Here is a 25,766-nt window from a genome sequence, read left to right as displayed (position 1 = left end):
TTGAAGCCCTGCGGCAAGAGTTTAAACAGTTTTTTTTTCCTTCTAGCCATCAGCTGGGACTCAGGAGGCAGCGAATAGATTGGGGATGGGGCCTAATAAAAGGTAAGAATAACGTGGGCGGGGCGGGAGGGCCCAGCTCCCGAACAAAGAGAACCGGTTCGGTGACGTCATATTGTCACTGCTATCGGCTTGGCCAAACCGGGCCGAACCGGGAGGAACCCACCACTGACAGGAGAGTTATACCACTTCTCTCTTCTGGTCCCACCAGAAGTCATCCACAAGCACAATCAGTGCTATACCCAATCCCTGTCTGGTAAAGAATTCAGATAATGAATTTCCTAAATGATCCACTACAGTTACAGCCAACAGAAGCAGGCAGCAACAATTAAAACCACAGTGGTAGACTTATTTTTTTTAACAACACAAGAGAACACTGAAAAAAAATATCTTAGAATAGCAAGCTGTGCAATCACAAAGCTTGCCTGAGAAAACTGAATTCATCGACTCACTTGAGCTAAATTCTCTGTATATAGATTTTGTCCTATTAAGAACTAGAGCAAAAAAAAAAAATCCTGTAAAAAGTATGCAAAATATTCTGCTGAGTATACATGAAAAATATCCAGTATTGTTTTTTTTATGTACTGATTTTGAAACTTGAAGCCTACAAATTTGAAACCAATGCCACCACCTTTCTGCTTTACTGCCTTGATTTTTAAGAAGATACCGAGTTAACCATCTGCTTCAAAGGCTAAAGAGATTTAGGGAAGATGGAAGTGCAGGTATGAAGCCAGTTTATGGAAGACCTTAACTTGGAAAGTACAAATGAGCAAGGGAACTGAAAGAGGGGATGGAAGAAAGGAGAATAGGCAAATAAGAAGAGGGAAGCTAAGGGTACAGAACAACCTGATACCTTCTAAAATGGGTTAGTTGATTACTGTTTCCATAACACAGGAGTAATGAAATATATAGTGTATAGTTAATTATATACTAGGTCTAGGTTAACCAGATCATAGTCAGAAACAAAAGTTTTGAACACTGATCTATTTCCTGTTGGCATAATTAAAAAAAAATCACGTTCACAAGATTCGCTCATCAATAATCATATTCTGATTATAACACTGACTTTGAAAGAAGTGTGGTAAAACCTCTGCTGTTGATTTAATGCTGAGTGGGAGAAGGGAGGACAGCGACTCACCCGCCTCAATTTGGCAGCAGCCTCTCCAGAGCGGATTGCAGCCAGTAAGCTCTGGTGGATCTGTTCTGGGTCAGGGCGTTGGACTGCTGCAGCAATGCTTCTCTCACAGATAGCGGTGGCTGGATGGTTGAATAAAGGGGGTGCCTGCCTGTTTTGCTCATAGCTTGCATCGTTAGTCTTCTGCTGGGTTAAAACATGGCCCAAGTAAGGTTAGCGGAGTGTGTTACCATCATTCTGAGCACATGTTCAAAGAGCTACAGGCTTCTAGCTACAAAGCATTGTAATGCCTAACACATTTATTAAGCTTTCATGGATCCAGAATAATAATCATTCATTTATTATTATTATTTGGGGAAGGGGGTGTTTAAGGTTGCCACAAAATTCAGGTAACACACGACTGCCTAATGTTGGATAAATAACTTACTCAAATATTCCAGTAAGAAGAGATAGAACTTGGGGTAGGGGAGAGGCAATGCCATTATGAATGTATGTTAAATACAAGTTTTACCTTGTCTGTCAGGATCTGCTGTGTCTGAGTTGTTGGACTTGGTATAGGTGAATGATCCTTTACTTCGGTGCTGGATGCAGATGTGCTAAGATCAAGAGAAGATTGTTCTTTTAATGGTTTGGTTGTATTGGCGCATGTTTTACTGAAGGACTGTGATCTTTTAACTGCTGATGATACAGCAAGAGCAAAAGGTGAAGGTTTAGGAGAAGAATATGGCTGTGGCAAAACAAAAGTCCTCAAAGTTTTCAAATGCAATGGAGAAAGCTGGGATGAAGGAGAATTCAATGGTTGAGACACTTTTACAGGAGAAGTGGCGACTTTTTTTACTTCTTCATCGCATCCATTTTCAGTAGTTTCTTCAGGTAACTGAGAAGGAACAGGGGTTGGTTTAGGTAGTGAATAGCAAGGTTGATCTGGAGACGCCATTTTTTTCTCCGCCTCTACAGTCTTGGCTTCATTCTGAATAGGGCCGCTTAGAGCGCCACTTCTTGCAATGGCAGAAGTTACATAATGATCTGTGCTCCTTCTCTGTATTTGCAAATAAAAACTGCTTGGCCTTATCGGGGGACTCAAAATTTTTGGTTTTTCTTGCACTGCAGGTGGGGAACTTTTGTTTCCTGAATTTAGAATTAAGGGAGGAATCGGGTGGTCTTGATTAGGCTTGGGATGTTCTACCTCCATTTTCTGGCCTTTGGCATTGGAGAAGGAAATTGGGCTATGAGCAGCAGCCGGATATGTTTTAGGTGGCAGATCCCTCCCTACCTCCTGTAATCTAAATTCATTCTTAAAACCAGGTTCTGTTTGACATGGTGTTTTTGAGATATTGGCAGTCTCTGTTTGTGTGCCAAATTCTTGGGAATTTTCATTATTGGGAGATACCGTTGCTTCTTGGCATTCCACAGGATCTAATTCCCAATTCTTCGCTGTTTCCAAACTCTTGGGAGGTACTATTTTGTAAGTAGTCATTCCAACCTTGGGTATGTAGTCTCTGGTAATTTCATTGGAAGGCTTAGGTTTAGGCTTTGAATCTTGTCTGTAAACTGGGTACGTTTTTGTAGGAGAACTAACTGTGACCATTGTCTCCGGGAGAATTTGGTTATTGTTTACAAATGCATTATCATGGGTGCCATTAGGATTCACACTGTTTTGGTCTGCTTGTCCTATGGTCTTATTCATCACATTCAGGGCTCCTGAGGAATGTTTTTTCTGTACTGGCTTGTGTACATGAGTTGAACTTTTGTGAGGGCTCAGTGCGCGACCCTGATGATTGCTGTTTTCACTTAATACAGTTTGACCAAGATTATTTTCAGATATGGTCTGGATTGCGACATCCTGAGTCTTTATTAGATCTACATTGATCTGATCACATTTTTTATCATTCACCCCACTTAGAGAGGTGTCATCCAGTGTCTCACGCTTGTTACTTTTTCCTATTTCTTCCTTACTGAGTTTGTTAGAAGGCAGAGGACATGTTGGTTCTTTATGACCTTTTTAAAAAGGGAAACATAATTTTGACATTAACAAAGAGAAGAAAAATTCTTTGAATCGCACATCAGTCATTTTCATTAAAACTGTACTAAGCATAATAATTCCCTTAATATAAATTTCATTAATTATACCGAACTGCCATTTGTTGGGCTTATATCACAATCTATGCCTGGCAGACCCAAAATAGCTTATTAGTACTATAAGTAATACTAGTATAATACTACAGTATATTAGTATAGTACTAATACTAGTAACAGCAGGCGGGACTTTATGATTGCTGATTTATATGGCTTGAGAACGACCACAAGGGGAATCAGAAGAATTCCCCAGTGCCACTAAGCTTAATTAGCATTCCTAGAATGTTAGAAATTCCCTTGCATGAGCAATTCACACAAAAAACTGAAGGGATCGTCTCCTGATTTTCAAGACATTACATGAAGGACAAGATCATAATTCTGATAAAGAGAAACTCACCATTATTTGTGTTTGGCTGCAAAGTTCCAAGTGCGGTACCATTGGGAATGCTAACTCTTTCTCTCAGTATTTCACTATCTTGAGTTCTGCGAAACAAGACAGAAATACTAGGGAGAGGACTATTGACAAACAGATGAGAAAAGCCCCACAAACAAAATATAATTTGTTTTGACAGAAAAAGAGCCAAAGGCAGAATAGAATACAGGTAGTTCTAAGGTTACAATAATGCTGAATGAGGAGGACTTACAATGGGTCCTTGGAATTCTACCCATTGCAGCATCCCTGCAATCATGTGATCGTGATCCTGGTGCTTGGCACCCAACTTGCAATTATGATGTAGCAATGAGCCATGATCATGTGATTGTGATTTCCAATGTTTCCTGCTGACTTCCCACAAGTAAAGGTCAATGGGGAAACCAGCAGGAAATCAAAACTCACTGTCACATGAGATCCTTGCTTAGTGACCCATGTAGTCCTCATTTAATGACAGCTCTGGAATTACTTAGTGAATTACTGTCACTAAGCAATACAATCACATGATGCTATGCTTTCTAAGTATACTTTCTATGTCACTTAACATCGCAGTCCCAGTCACAATAGCCCCAGAATTATCCTGTGATAAGATGGGCAGCCAATAAATTGGATGAGTAAGTAAGTAAGTAAGTAAGTAAGTAAGTAAGTAATCAACCCTAGGACTACCTGTAATGATAGTAACAATGAACCATAAAATAATAATATGGTCCATATGCTAAAATATAGACATAAATTCAGCTTATGACTCAAGAACTACAATGAAAGAAACAATGAAAACGAAATGACTTTAAAGATTAATATATTTTTATAGCTTAGCTTTTTATAGGTTGGAGTTATTCTAGCTGGCAGGTATACAAGGATATTGAAAAGACAAATATAGCTAGAGAAAATCAAGAAATAAAAAAAGTATGGACTGCAATAGTTACATTAATCTTTAAATGTAAGTAAAATAAGCATAAATAAGTAGTGCTCATTGAAGCCCAAGCCTTCTGGTATGGATAAGCTAATCAATTATTTATGGTATGATAAAATTTTATTTTGAGGACACAGATGACAGAATCAAACTTCTAGAAAGCTTAAATCTGAATCTCCCTTGACCAAATCTTTAGGTAGCAGCTGTGACTATCCGTGGCCTATGAGAAAAGTAAAAATGCCCAGCCCTGAAACCTTGTGCTATCAATTCCTGCAGGTTATCACTTAAGCACATTTCTTTTAGGTTCTTAAGAATGTAAACTGCATTGGGTAACTTGGCCGAAACACAGTATATAAATGTAAAAGTATATAATCTTAAATTTTGTTGAGATTTTAGAAATAAAAGAGAGCAAGTGTTGTAGATACTGGGGACCATAGCCATTTTGTTGCCAGGAGCAGATAAGTTTTATTTTTTTAACTTTTTATGGGTTTGGGTCTCAGCAGGCCACAGGAGATATAATGATGATAAAGGAGATACACTTGAGATTTTTGGCATGTTTTAGAACAGGGGTGTCAAACTCGATTTCATTGAGGGCTGCAGGGTTATGTTTGGGGGGCCGGATGGGCGTGTCTAGGGTGGGCATGGCCAGCTCGATGTCATTGGGCCAGATCTAAGCATCCCGCGGGCCAGATCCAGGGTTTGACACCCGTTTTAGAAGGAAGGCTGTATTTTATTATATAGACAGACAGCCCTATGGCTATTCATTAAAAGACCATTCTAAGTACCACAGTACTGTACTGTGACTGGTCCTTGGAGCTTCAGTCATCTGAACACTGCAGTCACATGATCACAATCCCTGTTACAACCCTGCCGCATCTCCCTTACACTCTTGCACATCTTCTTGTACCCCTCTGCGCCACACCCTCCCTGACTCCTCCTTACAACTTTCACAAACCGCACCAATTCTTACTTACCCCCTCGTATCTTTGTACACCCTCCCCAGCCGTGCACCTCCATGCTCTCCACCTAAAAGCAGTTTGATCAGAGACTTGCAACTTCCTACCAGCTTCCCATTAATTTTGGTTGCGGAAAGCCAACAAGAAGGTGCCTCACCTAACCACCATGGGATTTGGTTAACAACTGGAACTGTAGAGATTGCATTGCTATGTAATACAGTCCCAACATTACAATTGTACTGCTGGGCAATGGAAATTCTGGTCACAATTGCTGTCACAAATCAGGGCAAAATAGATGAATGGAATCCAATGGAGGTTTAATCATATATTTTAGTGTTTATATGTTGGGAAAAGTACAAAACAAACAAACAAAAATGATAATGTCATCAAATCCCAGAACTGTTTGCTACCAAGGCTCAGTAGGGTGGTGCTGAGAGCTCCACCCACCCACCCAATGAGCTAGGGAACTGAACCATCAGCTGCCAATCTTTGATAAATTCTCAGCCATGACACTTTTTTAAAAACAAAAGCACCGATTAACCTTTATTTTGCTACATAGGGCATTAGCAGTGCTTTAGTAGATAGCATAACTTTTTAGCCCTAGTTTTAGAACTCCAATTCCAACAGTTACAGTAATAGCAATATCACTTAGATTTATATACTGCTTCACAGTGCTTTACAGCCCGCTCTAAGTGGTTTACAGAGTCAGCCTATTGCCCCCAACAATCTGGGTCCTCATTTTACCCACCTTGGAAGGATGGAAAGCTGACTCAACCTTAAGTTGGTCAGGATCGAAGGAATCGAACTCTTGGCAGTGTGAGCAGTTAGCCTGCAATACTGCATTCTAACCACTGCACCATGACTAACCTACAGTAATGTGAGATGATGGCACCCAGTTCGGATGAATTACTCCATTCCCATACTCTCATACATACATAAAATTATACTAAACTTAGCTTTACTTACTTATCTCCTGCAGTTGTGTTTTCTGTTTTTTCTTCATTAGACTCCTGAGCATTGTCTCCAATACCGAAACTTGAATCAGAAGCAGTTTCATGTTTCTGATCATCTAGTGGAACCTCAGAAGCACTGAGATAATCATCGTATATTTCTTCCTTCTCATCTATCTCCTTTAGGCTATATTCAGAACCCATGTCAGCTGTGCAAAAAGAACAACACACACACACACACACACACACACACACACAAAGAGTAATCTTTGGAGAGTTTCAGTATACAAAAGTATATTGCTTTTTTAAAAAAAGTTTGGATACTTGCTTACTGATGCATTTGCTATGCTGGTAGAAGAACTTTGTCCTATTATTTAAAATCACTATAAATAAGGTAGGGGCAATGTAATATATAAAACACTTATATATTAATAGAAAATGAAAGTTTGGCATATATATTTGAAAATACCACTAAAGCAATGTTGCCTTCTTTAATTAAACACATAAGAGAATAAATCGACAGGAATATAGGGAGCTGCTTTATATAGAATTTAATATATTTAGGCATTCTGTGGAAGAAAATAGAAAATTATCTAATGGTATTACCATAATCAGAGGAAAAGTCTCAGCTTCCCCTTGGCTTCATTAATAAACTAATATTATCATATGACTTCAGCATAAATGTGCTGTATCATAGAGTTATGTTAAGACTAATGCAACAATGGCACTCTTAAAATCATCAAGAAGAGAAAGCAATGAATAAGTTAAAGTAGGGCTACAACACTCAAAGCAAGCACATGAAGCTGAACAGAATGGAAGATTCTCCTTTCCTCCCCAAAACATATATTAAACGGCTTCATTACTCCCAGAGAGTGCATGTTAAAATGAGACTACCGTATTTTCCGGCGTATAAGACGACTGGGCGTATAAGACGACCCCCGAATTTTCCTGTTAAAATATAGGGTTTGGGCTATACTCACGGTGTAAGACTACCCCTCTTCCAATGCACACCAAATAAAAATTAAAAAACATCAACTGGCTCACCCACAATGTAAAAGCAGCTGTGCTAGACCCAAAATAGCCCCTGCAACAAGCAGGAACCTCACACAGCCACAAAAAGCCCCCAAAAACAACTTTCACACTTTACACACACAAAATTCCACATACAGCTTTGTGAGATTTTGTGTGTTTGTGTAGTTAGAGTGAAACACCACAAAAACACACTAAATCTCAGAAAGCTGCACAAATATTATTTTATTTTATTTTTATTTTTATATGAAAGCTAAATTTAAAACTTCCTAAACTTTAAATGGCTAGGTCTAAAAAAGAACAACTAAAAAAGACCCCAATTAACTATTTTTTTTAAAGATCCCAAAGGGGAAAAAAACTTACCCAATAGAACAGGCGTCTCCAACTTTGGCAACTTTAAGACTTGTGGACTTCAACCCCCAGAATTCCTCAGCCAGCTTTGTTGGCTGAGGAATTCTGGGAGTTGAAGTCCACAACTCCCTGCCTGCTTGATTGCAGGCAGGGAGTGGCTTGCTGATGGAATGGATTCAGGCAAGCGAAGCAAGGCAAGTGTTGCGACTAGCAGCTAAGGTATGCAAGCTGGAGGGGAGAAACTTTTTTCCTTTTACATGGCTCTGGCAATCCCAGCTGAGTTGCCTGATTAGCAGGCAGTTGACTGTCAGAGCTTGGATCGCCAGAGCCATTTAAGGCTCGTCAGAGCCTTTCAGGCTGGTCTGCCTGGTTACAGGAGAACGACACCCGGCGTATAAGACGACCCCCGACTTTTGAGAAGAGTTTCATGTGTTAAAAAGTCGTCTTATACGCCGGAAAATACGGTAGTATGTATAATTTAGTAAATTAGTCCGAAAGAGAAAACATGACAGCCACCTACATTTGAGCGACACTTCAGATTCATCTGGAGTATCAGCGTTAACCAAAACTCTACTTTCATCTGCAACTTGCTGGACACTGTTTTGATCATGACTGGTTGGATCAAAGCTGCATGAGGTACCTGCTGCCACTGGGGTCCTGGTTAGATCAACTACATTGCCTAAGAAGCAGGTTAGGAAACAATAAGTGAATTAACTTGATTAACATGACAAACAAATACAAGAAGGAAAAAAAGCAGAGGAAACAATGTTAGTTAAATCAAAATGTTTTCAGTCATTTTTGGTAATATTAATAGGCCTGCAGCACTTAGTTAACAGACACAATCTAATGAACATGTTTCTCTACTCAGCACTGAAAAGAATTATAATGTCAGCGACATTTATAAGAATTATAAATGTCTCTAATCTTCAAAAGAGCCTTACCCTTTTCCCTCTTGTACAAACGAAATTACTACCTCTTCCAAAATATTGTCTACTGAAATTGCATGTGCTTTATTTAAAAACAAAACAAGGGCACTTATTTTTTCCTTTGAAATTATAACTTATTCGTAACCACCCAGATGCAACTCTTAATGTAATTAAGCAATAACCAATTCTTTTTTCCAGAACAATTAATTGTACAATAAAATATGGGGCTCTGTACAAGGCAAGTGAAGCACTTTTCTGAACCCACATTTCAATGTCCCCTTTTATCCAAGGCTCAGGGTCACAGCCTTCTCCCACCTCAGCAATTCTCTTTCCAGCGGGACTGCTGTCAAAATGAAGCAAACTGTCCTCTATGCATGCACACTCATGCCTAGATTAAGTGGAAAAGAACCTCAGAGCTAGTATCGAACCTTAAAGAAATATAGCCATCTTGACCCTCTGAGGTGCATATTGGGGGCGGGGTGAATATTGGTCTTTGGAAAGTCCAGGCTATTAAACGGGGAAGTAGAATTTTGAATATATTTTAATATGCAGAAATGCAAAAAAAAAAAAAAAAGAATAATAATCAAGGACACCTCTGATTTGATTGTGGAGAGAGAATTGGAAAGAGGGGGGGGGGAACACAAGTCTGCTGAAAACTCAAAGAGGAAGCCAACAAATTGAGTTGCAGAGATTATTTATTTATTTATTTATTTATTTATTTATTTATTTATTTATTTATTTATTTATTTATTTATTTATTTATTTATTTATTTATGAGATTTATATGCCGCCCTATCTCCAGCTGGACTCAGGGCGGCTCACAACAGTAAAAAACATCTAATGAAAAAGTTAAAAAGAAATTAAATCCAAATCTCATAATTTAACAGTTAAAAGTGCAATTAAGACTAACAAGTTAAAAATTAAAACCCCATCAGTCCAGGCCAGCCAAATGAAACAGCCACGTTTTCAGATCGTGATGGAAAGAGCGGAGGTCGGGGGCCACCCGGACCTCCAGGGGCAGTTGATTCCAAAGGGTAGGTGCACCCAGAGAAAGCTCTCCCCCTGGGGGTCGCCAGCCGACACTGTCTGGCCGACGGCACCCTGAAGAGGCCCTCTCTATGGGAACGCACCAGGCGAGCGGCAGCTGTTGCTGGCTGAAGATGGCCCCCCAAATATCCCTATACAGATTAGCTGTAGTTGTAGGAGGAGCTGCATCCCAAGCAGTTCCAAGTTACTTTTCTTACTATTTGTAAATAAAGAGATTGTTTTTGCTTCAGCAGTTATCACCTTCCTCCACATCACTGTCAACTATTTAAGCCCTTTCCAGTCTTTATAATGGAAACACGACGTGTGACTAGACCCCTTTCCCTGTATGTTCCAGAGCCATCAGTTCTATAGTTGATGGGGGCTATGTAGACTATTATTCAATCATATACTCTCTTAACCTAACCTATTGAAAGACCAGGAACATGGTGTAATGGGAACAAATCACATTAAGGTATCAAATTATTATTTGAACATTATTTCTAAGAGGAAACTAGTGCAGAATATAAGGCTTCAGTCGTTGTCGGGCCGCCCCCCCCACTACTTTTCAGAGTATTGATTTACATGGTATTTCACTGTAGTTGCCTTTCTTAGGTTTTAAGAAAAACAGCTACTATAGTATAAATCAGTGGATTTACAGATATTTAAATATTTACGTTGTCTCTAAATCAATGTGACTGCTTAAAAATAAGGGTGGGTGGGGGAGTTTCCTGAAGATAGGCTTGCATGTATGTGCCTTAAAGTCAGTGTTTATTCCTGGTGACTGCCTGGACAAGTCCCTTCCCTGCCATTTTCTTGACAAGGTTTCTTGACAAGTGGTTTTCCAATGTCTCCTTCTTAGGGCTGAGAGGGAGTGACTGGCCCAAGTTCACCAGCTGGCTTTGTACCTAAGGCAAGATTAGAACTCAGAGTGTCCCGGTTTCTAGTCTAGTGCCTTAACCACTATTACTTGAAATATTTTTGTTGCCATGATGTAAAAAAGATGTTGAGACTCTAGAAAGAGTGCAGAGAAGATGATTAGGTGACTGGAGACTAAAACATATGAAGAACTTTGCAGGAATTGGGTATGTCTAGTTTAATGAAAAGAAAGACCAGGGGTGACCGGATAGCAGTGTTCCAATATCTAAAGGGCTACCACAAAGAGGGGATCAACTTATTCTCCAAAGCACCTAAGGGCAGAACAAGAAGCAATGAATGGAAACTAATAAAGGAGGGAAGCAATCTAGAACAAAGGAATTTCCTGACAATTACAACAATTAATCAGTGGAGCGGCTTGCCTCCAGAAGTTGTAGGTGCTCCAGCACTGGAGGTTTTTAAGAAGAGATTGGATAACTATTTTCTGAAATGATATAGGGCAGAGGTCCCCAACTCCTGGTCCATGGACCAGAACCAGGTCGCAGCATGCCAGAAACCGGGCCGCACAAACAAGCAAAGCCCCATTAATGGGATGCAGGCAGCATGCGAAACTACGTCCCCCCTGTTCCACGGAAAACCCTCTCTCCACAGAACCAGTCCCTGGTGCCCAAAAGGTTGGGGGGGGCACTCATATAGGGTTTCCTGCTTGAGCAGGGTTGGACTAGAAGACCTCCAAGGTCCCTTCTGTTATCAGTCTGGCCCCAAGATAGGCTTAAAGAAGGGAAAAATGTTAACATAATTTAATAATGCTTGATTTTATACGTTTTAAAGCCCAATTCAAGTACCGTAAATTAAAATGAAAGCCATTGTTTTGGGTTACTTTACAATAATATAATAACAATGGTAGAGAAAAGAATAATAAAGGGGCAAGAAAAGTTTTCTGGCAATACTGGCAGATGTAGCTGGGTTTGTTGTTTTTTGTTTTACTAAATGTTGCATTAAAAATACCTGTTGGAGATTGTGCCTTTGAGTATTTTCCTCTGTCAATGCTGTCTGTATGAATTGATTCTGCAGATTCTGATCCTGAAAAATAGATAGGCAAAAATAGGCATTTTGGAAATACTTCCTCTTCATGGCAAAATTACAACAATACCCAAATATCTTTTATCAAAGGTAAACAGCTATACAATTATCAGGCTATTATTGTTCTTGTGATACTATTTTTCTGACAACAAAACAGTCAGCTACAGGTAGTCCAACTGTTGGCACAGCATTCATTTAGTGACTGAATGGTCACTAAATGAACTGTTGTGTCAATAGTTGGACTACCTGTAGATTGCATGCAGCCTATGCCTGACAGCTTTGTTGCCAGAAAAATAGTATCACAGGAACAATAATAATTACAAGTTACAACAGTACTGAAAAAAGTGACTTATGACTGTTTTTCACGCTTATGTCCACTGCAGCAGCATCCCTATGGTCACATGATCAAAATTCAGATGCTTGGCAATGGGTTCATATTTATGACAGTGGCAGTGTCCCAGCATCATATGATCCCCTTTTGTGACCTTCTGACAAGCAAAGTCAATGGGGAAGCCAGATTCACTTAACAACCCTTGTTACTAACTTAACAACTGCAGCGATTCACTTAAGAACTGTGGCAAGGAAGGTTGTAAAGGTAAAGGTAAAAGTTCCCCTTGCACATATGTGCTAGTCGTTCCCAACTTTAGGGGGCGGTGCTCATCTCATCAGTTTCAAAGCCGAAGAGCCAGCGCTGTCCGAAGATGTCTCCATGATCATGTGGCCGGCATGACTAAATGCAAAAAGCCCACGGAACGTTGTTACCTTCCCACCAAAGGTGGTCCCTATTTTTCTACTTGCATTTTTTATGTGCTTTTGAACTGCTAAGTTGGCAAAAGCTGGGACAAATAACGGGAGCTCACTCTGTTACACGGCACTAGAGATTCGAACCACTGAACTGCCGACCTTTCGATCGACAAGCTTAATGTCTTAGCCACTGAGCCACCGCATCCATCGCATAGCAGGAAGGTTGTAAAATGGGGCAAAACTCGCTGAACAAATGTCTCACTTAGTAACAGAAATTTTGGACTCAATTGTGGTCATGAGTCAATTGAGTAATAGGTAATAACTTCCCATCAAATTTCAATGGTAAGAATAATACAACAGGCCACTGCTTAGATCTGCACATATACTACACTGATTCCTTACAATATTCTAAATTCTTGGGAAGAACCTAATGAAGTTCAAAACCAGCTTAAAGATGTGACCACAGTGATTTCACACTTGGGGGTATAAAATAGTAATAATTCAATGAGCCAATTCTGACTATAAGTTAAAGAAAGCAACTGCTCTAAAGTCTTTACCTTCCATGAGGGGCAAAACCGCTTCAGGTTTTGGGTACAGAATTGTGAAATACTATGCTTACCTGTGTCAATGCTAGGGTCACTTTGGCCTTGCAGTTTTCTGGAAGGTGGAGAAGGTGCTTTGCGCTTTGCCCGCTTTAAAGAAGAATTAACTGAAGACGTGCCACTGAGATGGAGAGAACCTGATCTCTCTATTCCCATTCCTGAGAGTCCCTGGGGAAAAGATCAGAGCAGAAATTAAACTAACCCAGAAACATTCAAGAATATAGCCAGACAGTAATCATTCACTGTTAAATGAACAGTTGCTAGAAATGGGTATGTCTAGTTTAATGAAAAGAAGGACTAGAGGTGATATGATGTTACAATATCTCAGGGGCTGCCACAAAGAAGAGGGGGTAAAAACTATTCTCCAAAGCACCTGAGGGCAGGACAAGAAGCAATGGGTGGAAACTAATCAAGGAGAGAAGCAACCTAGAACTAAGGAGAGATTTCCTGACAGTTAGAACAATTAACCAGTAGAACAATTTGACTCCAGAAGTTGTGAATTCTCCAACACTGGAAGTATTTAAGAAGAGATTGGACAATCATTTGTCTGAAATGTTATAGGGTTTCCTGTCTGAGCAGGAGGTTGGATTAGAAGACCTCCAAGGTCCCTTCCAACTCTGTTATTCTCTTTTATTCTAAATGCAAAAATTTCTTTCAACATAATAAAAATATAATTTCAGCAGCACTAATATCTCCATAAAAGATGTACGTATTTGGTCCTTCCTGAATCAATTGATTATTTCAGCCAACTAAGCATTAATTTGGAGTTATGAAAATATGGATATATTTTCCCCACACATATAAATAAATAATTACATTCTAATAATACATTTAAGTGACTGTAACTTAATCCAAGTGATTTGTATACACCAACATCTGTCTGGGATCATAAACCTTCACAGTTCAGACACAATGGAAAAGCTACTAGCGTTTGCTGTAAGAAAACGAAAAAAAAATGGCAACCTATATTTTATTCATCCTAGATTCTATTCTACCAAGCTATATTTAGCTAAGGGAAAAATCTACTTGCATGTTGTTCAGAAAAAAAGTAAACCTTTAAATGTTACAAGTAAGCTAAAGCTTTAAAATCTATCTGCCCGTGCAGACCTCGCTCATTATTTAACAGTGAAGTGGCAGCACTTAGCAGACCTTGGATGATCTTGAAAAAGCTTGTTTAGTACTCAGATGGGAAAGCACCAGGAAATCCCAGGGTTTGTAGGTTAGCCCAGAAAGTCAAAAAGCATTTTAGAAGCCAACAGGGGCAAATGACTTCTATACCGTTACCAAGGAAACAATACGGACATGCCTGTATCACCACCAGATGTTGACTTAAGGGAGACTTCATCTTCAAATTTCTAATTAGTGACTTCCTAAGCTAAGAAGCAATGTTAAATGTTAAAACTGAATAACTAGTTAACCATATAACACACACACACAATTTCTTGTCCTCAGTGTCATGCAACAATTTCATGTTGTTATGAGACCAAGAAGATGGAGTTCCAGCAAACTTCTTCATCAGAACATAAAACAAATAATCTCATGCATTTAGAAAAATAGCATGTCAGCAAGCATCCCCTCTTCCAAGTCCTATAGGCAATTGAAAATTACCTCTGGTTGTTCTTTGTGATACTCCGGGGAAGGGTGGGGGGAAGCTGTGTGTAGTTCTGAAACTTTCAATATCTTAAAAGCAGCCTTTCAGATGTATTGGATTATAGCTCCCGCAAATGTTTACCAAAGTGTCTGGGAATTCTGGTGAGTGTAGTCCATCACATCTGAAGGGCTATAGCTAGAAAAAGCTGACAAAGCAATTTTAGGTTGCACATTTCTCATACTTCTCAAATGATGAGAAAAGTCAAAGAAGATAGTCAAATTCTTATATTTTCCATTTAAAACCAAGAAAACAAACTATAATAAGTGAAACTTATTCTTTTTATCTGGCTTTCCTTGCCATTGTTTGATAGTACCACTTTAGCATGGATAAATGCTTTGCTTTATCAAACTGAGCAAACTATTCAACTGGGACAAAGGTGCTTCAGTTTAGTCTAGTACTAAGATAATATAACAAGTCACTTTGCATTTTCCTTTTAAGTTACATCTCAGCAGTGGCTGTATGAGACACAGCACAGCTTCAAAACTGTCTGAAAAACAGGAGACAAACACACAGGGGTCAGATAATCAATCCACTGAATTTTATTAGTCCCCTCACTCTAATTAACAAGGAAGAATGCTGAACTTTCAAGTGTAAGAAAAGAGATGGTTTAGCTAGAGAAATATTGCAAGGAAGGCTCTAACACTGAAAGAGAACTTCTATATTTTACAAATATGTATACAGTTAAAAAAATGTAATGTGAGAAGAATGAACCAAGAAATGAAGCTCTGCAGATTGCAAGTTTTAGGACAGGAGAACTTGGATGAATAGTAATGGGCAACTTTAAACCAGATGTTTCTATGTAATTTTCACGATATGAAACCATGTCCTAGACAAGATTTACCATTAGATTTACAAAAGAGGGTTTCTAAAGCCTAGAATAAATCTCTTGAGATGAGAGAAAGAAAGTTTGAAAGAAGATTCAATCCTATTGCAGCGACTTGAGGAATTAAACATAAGACTGTCAGTAGTAAAAGAAAGGAATATAAAGTTGCTTGTTTGATCAAGGTTAAAATATGAAATATTTTTATATATTGTGTAAACCCTTGATGGAATTTAAAAAAAAATCCTTTCTGATTTCAATTTGTATTATCTTTTTACTATTATTAAACTCTTCAACAAAAAGTATTTTAAAAAAGGACATGCAATTCTATGGGGGAATAGAATAGCCTAATACTCAAAGAGGTATACGTGTTCCACTATATCTAAATAAACAATAATCATATCTAACAATATTAGTGGATATTCCGTTAGTATCAATGTTATAGAATGTACAATGTTGCACTGAACATGAAATGGTGACAGGCATAGAAGTATGTTTTGGCAAATTATAAAGTGTTTTTAAATGAAACATCTAAAAACATGTAATAATACCAGTCAGTAATTAGAGAACTAATGCTGGAATTACTTAAACAGGATAAGGTCAATAATGTAGGAGATAAGTTAGTAAAGTTTTAGGAAGAGAATTTTTTTATTATTGCAACTTATATTCCTACAGGGAATATAAATACAAATATAAAATTGGACATCAATGGATAAGCTACATTGGAATTAAATTAACTACATAATAGGAAATAGAAAGAAGAAAAAGTGTAATACAATAAGCCAGGACAATTCCAGGTGCATATTGTGGAAGAGACCATGAATTGTTGACATCACATATTTAGGAAAGTGGGTTAAAGTAGGGAGAGTAGCAAGCAAGAGCCAAGGTGGCACAGTGGTTAGAGTGCAGTACTGCAGCTAGTTCAGCTGACTGCTAGTTCAGCAGATCAGCGGATCAAATCTCACCGGCTCAAGGTTGACTCAGCCTTCCATTCTTCCGAAGTGGGTAAGATGAGGACCCAGATTGTTGGGGGCAATATGCTATTTAGTATACTGTCTTTGGTGTAAGCCGCCCAGAGTCCTCGGAGAGTGGGCGGCATAGAAATACGAATAAGAAATAAATAAATTTGATCTGCAAAACATTCAGTTGGAATGTGAGATCAATCTATGGAAAGAACTCAGTGACCGCAAAAGAGCAGCTGAGGAGCTAAAGAAAGGGATGAGACATTGTGAAAACCAAAATGGAAAAACTATTGTAAGCATTTCACAGAATAAAAATTTCAAGTAGCTTTCAGAACAAAAGTATTATGATTTTATTTCACACTACAAGGGGAAATCATCATTCTGAATGTGGCCTACCAGCAACCCTTATCTGAAAGCAGTAGTTAAATAGGAGAGACTTGACCTGAAGTCCCTCATGGGCTGCTTGTTGTGGCCCGCCGGCGGCCTGAGGAGCTGGCAGCAGAGTTGGACAGTGAGGAGGCTGGGGTGGAACATGGGCCAGTCCTGGAGTCTGGGGAAGGCTTGGACGAGGGCTCTGCGTCGGAGGCAGAGATGGGGCCAGGGCTATCTGGGAGTTATGTGCTGCCTCCGGAGCCTCCAGAGTCAGACATCAGCGAGGCAGAGGAACAGGGGGAGCCTGTTCCCAGTGACCGCATGCACAGAGCTGCCAGAAGGCAAGAACAGTTAAAACAAAAGGGACGACTCGGGAGTAGTTCTTGGAGATTATTGGCCCCTCCCATAAGACATAAAGGAGGAGCAAAGCACGTGAGCCTTTGCAGGAAGCAACTTTGTTCGTTTTGGTCGGTTTAAATTCTGAAGCTCCGTTTTGACTCTATGTTTTGTGGGGCCTTGCAAAGCTAATTGCCAATTAGGTCTTTGGCAGCATGTCAAGGGAGATAAAGGTGGGTGCTTATCAGCCTTATCCTGAAGGACTGTGGCAGACTTCTGTTGGACTCTTTACAAACTATTTGTGACTCATTACGGGCTGTGAATGAACATAATTCACAGCTATTGAAATAAAAAGAGGGTTTTGGGGACTAATTTTGTGTTTTTTACTGTCTCAGGAAGCCTAGGTGAGAACACTGCTAAAAGTGTGGGCCGGTGGATGACTGCAGCTTCCAGTAGCTAGTAGTTACGTAAAGAGGGCTAAGAAGCTTGCATACTATGATGGAAAGCACATCGGGGAGGGGGGAAAACAAAAAATTTATTGTGGAGAAATATGTAGAGAAACAACTGGAAAGTGTAAAGGATTTTTGTAAATGATGGAAAGGAGAGCAATGGAAGTCAGAGTGCAGAAATATATGCATGAAAATGAAAGAATGGGATCTCGAAGGACCACAAAATAGAAGAAAGGGGAGATGTGGACAAATTAACCAACTGGAATGGCAGAATCAAATATAAGGGTGATCAATGAAAAAAGTATGGCCTGTTGAGAGGATTTTGGATTAAGAGATGAGGTTGAAGGCTTGACCCCGTGTCTGGAAGCTGTGAGTGACTGGGTCGAGCAAAACAAACTGAGAATGCAAAATGGAGCTGCTATGGGTACAAATACTATATAGTTCTACGAATGCTTCATCTATTATTCTAGAGCTGGTGCATTTCCCAGGACACAGCTTCACCAGGAGTTTGCCAAAGTACAAAACAGACTAAGACATCTGGACAGGCATAAATTTAGGCTTGCCTTACACAGCTACTTACAGATTCTTAACTGCCATAACCAGTTTACTTGATATTATTTGGAGAATGTACTGAGATGACCACTGCCTTTTCCCAGAGGAAGACTTTTTTTAGTTAAGGTTACAGATTGCCAAACCTCTGTTGAACAGCGCACTCTTGTGGTTAAGGCTTTATAAAAAATTGAAATACAGTAATTGTTATACTTTAGGCAAACAAAAATACTATTCACTGATTGCACTTATGTTCCATTCATCTACTGGGCCTGGTTTTCCTTTTCTTCTTTCACTTTCTCTTCATCTGTATAGCATGCTCATATATTCTAGGATATTGGAAAAATGCCTTTTATTCTAGATTCAAAGTGTTGTCTCAGTACACATATTCCCATTTACGCTGATATACTTAGCTTTGATTTTTAATTGGAATTCACAACTGACAATCTATGCTTTACTAAGATATTACTAACGGCATTAATTTCCACCCTCAAACTATGCTGGAATAAATTCAGCATGTATGGGATTTATATAGATAGATTTGACCTGGCAGCCTCCTTTATAACTTCATTAAAATGCTTTATTATAGAAACAGGCAAGGTTATTAAGATAAAAACATTAGTTTTAAACATCCCATGTTCTCCCAGTAAGTAAAATTTGATTTTCTTAAGCATCGGGCATGTTGCTAATAATGCAATGGTTTGAATTGCTTGGGAAACCTTTTCCCAGTAATGTATTTAACTATACTTTTCATAAAGAGATGAGGAAGACAATCTGGAAAAGACAAATTTTCAAATCTTTTTTCATTTTATACTTTTTTTTTTAATTTGATTTATATGCCACCCTTCTCCGGAGACTCAGGGCAGCTTACAGTGCGTTAAGCAATAGCCTTCATCCTTTTGTATATTTATACAAAGTCAGCTTATTGCCCCCACAAACTGGGTCCTCAATTTACCTACCTTAGAAAGGATGGAAGGCTGAGTCAACCTTGAGCCTGGCGAGATTCGATCTTACTTTAATTGCAGACAGCTGGTGTTAAATTACAGTGCTTCTGTCTGTTGAGCTATCCAGGCTCTTAAACTTAACTTATACTTAAACTATATTTTTTCACATTTAATGAAAATACAGAAACTATCTGTTTGATTGGGAAAGCTGAATTTGAATTGCAATTTGATATTGCTTCAAAATACAATTTTAAACAACCAATGCAACTAGCTAAACTTATTACTGAACCGTTTTGATCATATTAAGCTTTTTTAGCATTTAATATTAATATTTCACTTCCATCTACAAATTAAAGGTTAATATCTAAAGTCACTGCTTTAGAAGTCTGATAATACATGCTACTTTGAGTGAAGAAAGACTCTATGAATAATGAATTCCTCCCTAAGCATAGTTATCAGATGTCCACATATTTCATTTGAAAGTATAAGAATATACACTTTGATTTGGAAGTTTTCTTCAAGGATTCTAATAGGAGCAAAGTTTTAGCATGTTCCTCCATGTCTTATTACTATAAACCCCTGAAACACAGGGTTACATCCCAAACTCATACAATATATTTCTTATGGTCTACCCCCGTGATGGCGAACCTATGGCACATGTGCCCAAAGTGGCACGTGAAGCCATGTCACCTGGCACACGCAGCATCGCCCACTCCTCTTCTGGGTTTCTGGCGTGCATGTGCACATGATGATCAACTGGCATTTGTGCGTGCGGCAGTGCCAGAAACTGGAAGAGCTGGTCTTCCATTTTCTTGCACGAGCATGCGCGCTGGCCAGCGTGCGCATTCGCGGCAGTTACTGGAAGACTTACTGCGTGCCGAAAACCAGAAGTTCAGTTTCTGGCACGTGCATCCCCCCTGGACAGCTCCTCTTCCAGGTTGCGGCCCAAACGAGAGTATATGTTCCCTTTTCGGCACTTGGTGCCAAAATGTTTCGCCATCACTGATCTACCCTGTCTACGCGTCTGATATATTGATCATCATCATCATCTTAGCCATTGCCTCTCCACTGAAGGATGAAGGCCTCCTCTGCATGTTTCCAACCAATATGGTCCTGAGTTTCCTTTGCTAATTAGGCCCACAATACTTGCTGATGTCGTTGATCCATTATGCTCAGTGTGAAATCTGAACATAAAGAAGTAATTTTGTGGCCGTGGTTGATTTCAGAAGCATCATCTAAATTTGGCTCGAGTCAACTCTCATAATTTAATTGGAAAGTATGATAGTGATTATTCTCATTAAACTATTCAGACATTATTTTAAAATTATTCCCAGAGAGAAATAAAGAGCAAACGGTTAATGACCAACCTTATCAGTTTCATCCACACTACTGGATTTCAGCATACAGATCTTAGGTTTGTCCTGGCTTTGAGCAAGATCCTGGGGCACACTTTGAGAAGCAGGCATGGGAGGCAAAGGCGCTCGGCGCTTTTTGGGCATTTCAGAGGGCAGAGTGTTTGAGTCGTACTGTTTTGAAATTGAACTGGATCTCACTGCAAACGCCGGCCTTGGCTTGTTCATGAGTGGTGTTGCAGGAGCACTGGCCGTCTTATTGAGGTTGGGTGGAGATAGGAAAAAAAATGATTAGATTTTCAACCATCCAACTTCTTTAAACCAAGAATTATTCACATTACAAGGCCACATTCAAATGTAGCATAAACTGGATAGCGCGTGGCCCTCCCGAGCTCCATTTTCACTGGCAGACCGCTCAGGCCACTACAGGTGCCCCAACACGAGTGACGTTGAGCTGGCCACATTCAGCCTGGCCACACCCACCCAGTCCCCCAAGGTCAAACAACCATGATGCGGCCCTCAATGAAATCGAGTTTGACACCCCGGTCTATGGGGAAACTAGCTAGCTATTTACAAGACACAAATATAATGTTCATCTCTTTTATCTATTATATTTATTTATAATTTAAATTTTCACCTATCAACAATTTCCAGTGCTTTCATTTGTCAACCATTTTGTTCTATTCTGGTTCTGCAATGTTTTGCATATATTCTCATTCCCAAGCTCAAAGAATACTTTACATTGAGGAGGAAGAGTAAGACAGATCAGGAAAGATCTGTCTTTGATCAGGAAAGAACAGGAAATATGGGCCATTTGCTCTGTGAGAGAAACTGAAAGAAGTTACGAGGCTAAAAAAATAACCACTCCAGTTAACTTAGCAGGACAAACTATCCAGGCCAGCTCAAAATGACCTGCTCAAGTTTACCTTCTACCTTACCATAATTATAAACATTTATATGTTTGTTACCTGTTGTCGTTTCTTTTTGCTCCGTTGAAAAATGCCAAAGAATCCTTTATTTTCTTTCTCCTTCAAATTCTCTGAATTTTGTGCGTTCTGAAAAGAGTCTTTAAAAAAAGTATCTTCGTGTCACTACTTCTAGTTCCTATTCATATTTTCTTCACTGCGCCTCTCTTTCTATTATATAATAGATCTTTGAAAATCAGTACAATGTTCAGTAGTATCAATGGGAAACTATTTTGCAATATAGATAATAAATCTTGAACAGGACATTTAGTCTGACACATTTTCTGCTGTTTTAGATTCAAACTATTTTATCTATATCAAAGCAAGATGTAATCTGCATATCTTTTTCTGATTAACATATAAAATAAAAGCTGCTTAAAACTCAAAGTTGATTCTTTCTATGCATAATTCTCAAAGAATTGCCCTTAGCAAGCTTTATTGCAAAGAAATGAATGGGGTTATATGAATCCAAGCAATTGACTTAGTCTGCATTTAAAATCAATGCATCAGGGCAGAGGCTTTTTTATTTTTCTTCTAATAGCCTTCTTGTGAACAGTGGTGGGCATTTTCACTGAAAAACAGAAAAATGTGCAACTACCTGTTTACCTAACAGTCTCCTCAATTTTCAGTAGTCTGGAAAGTAACTATTATACCTCTACTGTATCATAATTCCTTCTACAGATTAACAGAGTTGGAAGGGACCTTTTAGGTCATCTGATCCAACCCCCCGTCCAAGCAGGAGACCCTACACCAGTGATGGCTAACCTTTTCCAGACCGAGTGCCCAAATCCCCGAAATGCAATGCACACACAACTGTGCATGCACCCCCCCCGCATATGCGCAGCCCCACGTGTGTGCCCCATGCATGTGCAGCCCCACCTGTGAGCCCCGCCCCCGTGCATATTCATGTATCCCTTTCGCGTGGGCCCCATGCATGCACGCACCATGCATGTGTCCCACCCCCACGCACACTGCCCCCACGTGCCCCACCCCCCCACGCATGCACAGTAGAGACCCCAATACCAGCTGGCTGGCGGGAGGCATGTGCATATGTGCAGCGGAGCTGAGACCCACAGAGAGGGTGCTGTGTGCCATCTCTGGCACGCATGCCATAGGTTCACCATCACAGCCCTACACCATTTCTGACAAATGGCAGTCTAGCTCTTCTTGAAAGCTTCCAGTGATGAATCTCCCACAACTTCTGAAGGCAAACTGTTCATTGGTTGTTCTCACTGTTAGAAAATTTCTCCTTATTTATAGGTTGAATCTCTTCCTTGATCAGTTTCCATCCATTATTCCTTGTCTGACCTTCTAAAAGCTAATCAGCTTCTAAAGGCTGGATGCTAGATATATTTTTATTAGTGGGATTTTTTTTTTACAATAGGAACAATTTTAAAAAATGGAATAAGTCAGTTCAGGTTCTTTGCAACCAAGAGGTTATGGTAATGAATAAATGATTTAGCACAGAAAAATTACTTCGCATTGCAAATGGTGCTAGATAGATATGATTGTCCAAAGTTGACAAACAGGCATTCTGCATTCACTCTAAAGGAAGCTGAATAAAAGCCATCCCAACAAAGAAAGAAAATAGAAAAGTCTATAGTATCTAGCATCCCCATTTTGTCATGGTAGGATTATCAAGAGCAACTGAAAGCAATCCTAAAGATCTCATTTCCCTGGCCCCAAATAAATGTATCTGAATTTCTATGTGCTATATACAGTATATTTTTATACTGTATAGATATATATCACCACAAAACTAAGAAAATAAAAAGGCCAGAGTCTTAGCCCCCAAATTAAAGCAATACACACTAATTATAATTATATATTATATATTATCTATCTATCTATCTATCTATCTATCTATCTATCTATCTTTCTTTCTTTCTTTCTTTCTTTCTTTCTTTCTTTCTTTCTTTCTTTCTTTCTTTATATTCATATATATACATTCATTTCTATATATAAAGAAAGCATATGATAGTTTGGAAATATGAACAGAATGTCAAAAAGCTACTAAATTAAAACCATACATAATTGTGAAAAATGTTATGAATGCAAGAATATAATTTGGGTATTGCTGCCATCTAAAAGGGGTCTGGAGTTTGATTCAAATCACTGATCTAGAAGCTTATTATACAGATCTTGAAAACAGCTATGCATTTGTTCTGGAGAATCTGTGGTCAAGCCACATAAATTCAGGATAAACATTGATTAATCAATTGGTCATATTTAGAAAATAATCTTCTCCATCAAAAAATCCTCCTTCAACAAACATTTCAGAAAATCGACCAATTAAAATGGCAATACTTCCTTCACGTTTAGAGTTATTACCTACATGAATTTACCCAATCTTCCTGTAAAAGCTAGATTATTTCTGGGTAAAAATATGAGTCTCCTCAAAAAGCAAGCAATTCCAGTTATTTATTATTTATTTATTAGTCTAATTTATATGCTGCCCTTCTCCATAGACTCAGGGCGGCTTACAATGCATTATAGCAATAGCCTGTATACTTTTATGTATATACCTGCTTATTAGGGCTTTCGGCCCCCCCTAAGCGGTGTTGTTCTATACAAAGCTGGTTTATTGCCCCCACAATCCAGGTCCTCAATTTACCTACCTAGAAAGGATGGAAGGCTGAGTCAACCTTGAGCCTGGTGAGATTTGAACTCGCACCAATTGCTGGCAGCTGGCAGCTAAGTGCTAGCACTGGCTTGTATCACTGAGACCTGGCTGGGGCCGGAGGGCGGTGTCCCTCTTGTGGATTTGTGTCCCCCAGGTTTCCGGATACTACACCAGCCATGACTCCAGGGGAGGGGCGGAGGAGTGGCGGTAGTTATTAAGGAAAGTCTTAGGCCTAGGGAGGTCACTGTTCCTCAGGTTGGCGGGTGTGAATCCCTCCTTTTGAGATGGGACCCTGGAGTTCAGTCTGGGCTGTTGATCATGTACCTCTCCCCCAGCTGCGTGGCCTCGGCCCTGCCCACACTACTAGATGTCTTAGCCGAATTGACGGTGGAACTCCCCAACCTTTTGGTTGTGGGAGATTTCAATCTGCCATCGGCCGGTGAGTCATCTGAGTTGGTGCGGGAGTTCATGACCTCCATGATGGCCATGGACCTGACTCAGATTGTACAGGGCCCAACTCATATTGGAGGACACACACTCGACCTTATTTTTCTCTCTGGACAGTGGATAAATGATCGTGGGGAGGGGACTCTATCTATTGACCCTCTGTCATGGACCGATCATTCCCTCCTTAGACTCGACTTTTCCTCCGCCACCCCCCGTCGCAGGGGTGTGGAACCAGTAAAATGGTTCCGCCCCAGGCGCCTGATGGAACCCGAAAGTTTCCTGATGGAGCTTGGGTCATTTCCCGCCTCCTTAGCCCACGATTCATCTGAGTCCCTTGTCGCGGCCTGGGAACAGGCTGCGGTGGGGGCCTTGGATCGAATCGCGCCTTTGCGGCCTCTGATCCGACGCAGATCCCGGGCGGCTCCTTGGTTTACCGTGGAGCTCAGGGAAATGAAGCATCGGAAAAGACGCCTGGAGGGTGGTTGGAGATCCTCCCGATCCGAGTCCGACCGAACACAACTAAGAACCCATATTAGGTCTTATCTTGTGGCGATGGAAGTGGCGAAACGTAACTATTTCGCCACTCTCATTGCATCTGCAGAAAATCGCCCAGCAGCCCTGTTTAGAGTGACCCGCTCCCTCCTTAATCAGGGAGCGAGGGAGGACCCCTTACAGGGCCGTGCTGAGGATTTTGCACAGTTTCTGCAAGATAAAATCACTCAGATTCGGACCAGGTTGGACTCCGACTGGACAGAGTCCGTTGAGGTGACAGGGCCTAGTCTCGGTGGAGACATCTGGGTTGAGTTTGAGCCTGTTTCATTGGATGACGTGGACAGGATTATGGGTAGGTTGGGGTCTTCCACATGTTTACTGGACCCTTGTCCCTCCTGGCTTGTTTTGGCAGCCAGGGAGGTGACTGGAGACTGGATCCAGGCTATTGTCAACGCTTCACTAAAGGAAGGGGTCTTTCCCGCTGCGCTTAAAGAGGCGGTGGTTCGACCCCTCCTTAAGAAGCCTAACCTAGATCCTGACGTACTTAACAACTACCGTCCAGTCTCCAACCTTCGCTTTTTAGCGAAGGTTGTTGAGTCCTTGGTGGCACAGCAATTCCCTCAATTCCTGGAGGAAACTGACTACCTGGATCC

The 25,766-nt window shown here is 40.1% G+C and overlaps 1 protein-coding gene across 2 annotated transcripts in view; it reads right to left on the bottom strand.

The window, feature by feature from the left end:
• Nucleotides 1-25,766, bottom strand: part of COBLL1 (cordon-bleu WH2 repeat protein like 1) — a 119,139-nt gene that overhangs the window by 7,199 nt on the left and 86,174 nt on the right. The window contains exons 6-14 of one of the 2 annotated variants that reach the window (XM_070938745.1): nt 21,555-21,652; nt 20,602-20,841; nt 13,169-13,319; nt 11,731-11,805; nt 8,418-8,576; nt 6,534-6,726; nt 3,666-3,751; nt 1,704-3,190; nt 1,196-1,378 (exon numbers count right to left, since the gene is read on the bottom strand). In XM_070938745.1, the coding sequence (XP_070794846.1) occupies nt 1,196-1,378; nt 1,704-3,190; nt 3,666-3,751; nt 6,534-6,726; nt 8,418-8,576; nt 11,731-11,805; nt 13,169-13,319; nt 20,602-20,841; nt 21,555-21,652 (2,672 nt within the window). The remainder of the gene's footprint in view (nt 1-1,195; nt 1,379-1,703; nt 3,191-3,665; nt 3,752-6,533; nt 6,727-8,417; nt 8,577-11,730; nt 11,806-13,168; nt 13,320-20,601; nt 20,842-21,554; nt 21,653-25,766) is intronic. The other variant, XM_070938658.1, reaches the window with a different exon arrangement.

The sequence above is a fragment of the Pituophis catenifer genome, unplaced genomic scaffold (genome assembly GCF_029215685.1).
Source record: "Pituophis catenifer annectens isolate HBS135680 unplaced genomic scaffold, rPitCat1.0.hap2 SCAF_1, whole genome shotgun sequence".
Classification (NCBI taxonomy): Eukaryota; Metazoa; Chordata; class Lepidosauria; order Squamata; family Colubridae; genus Pituophis; species Pituophis catenifer.
The sequence above is the reverse complement of the archived record's forward strand: the minus strand, read 5'-3'. Positions and strand labels throughout refer to the sequence as shown.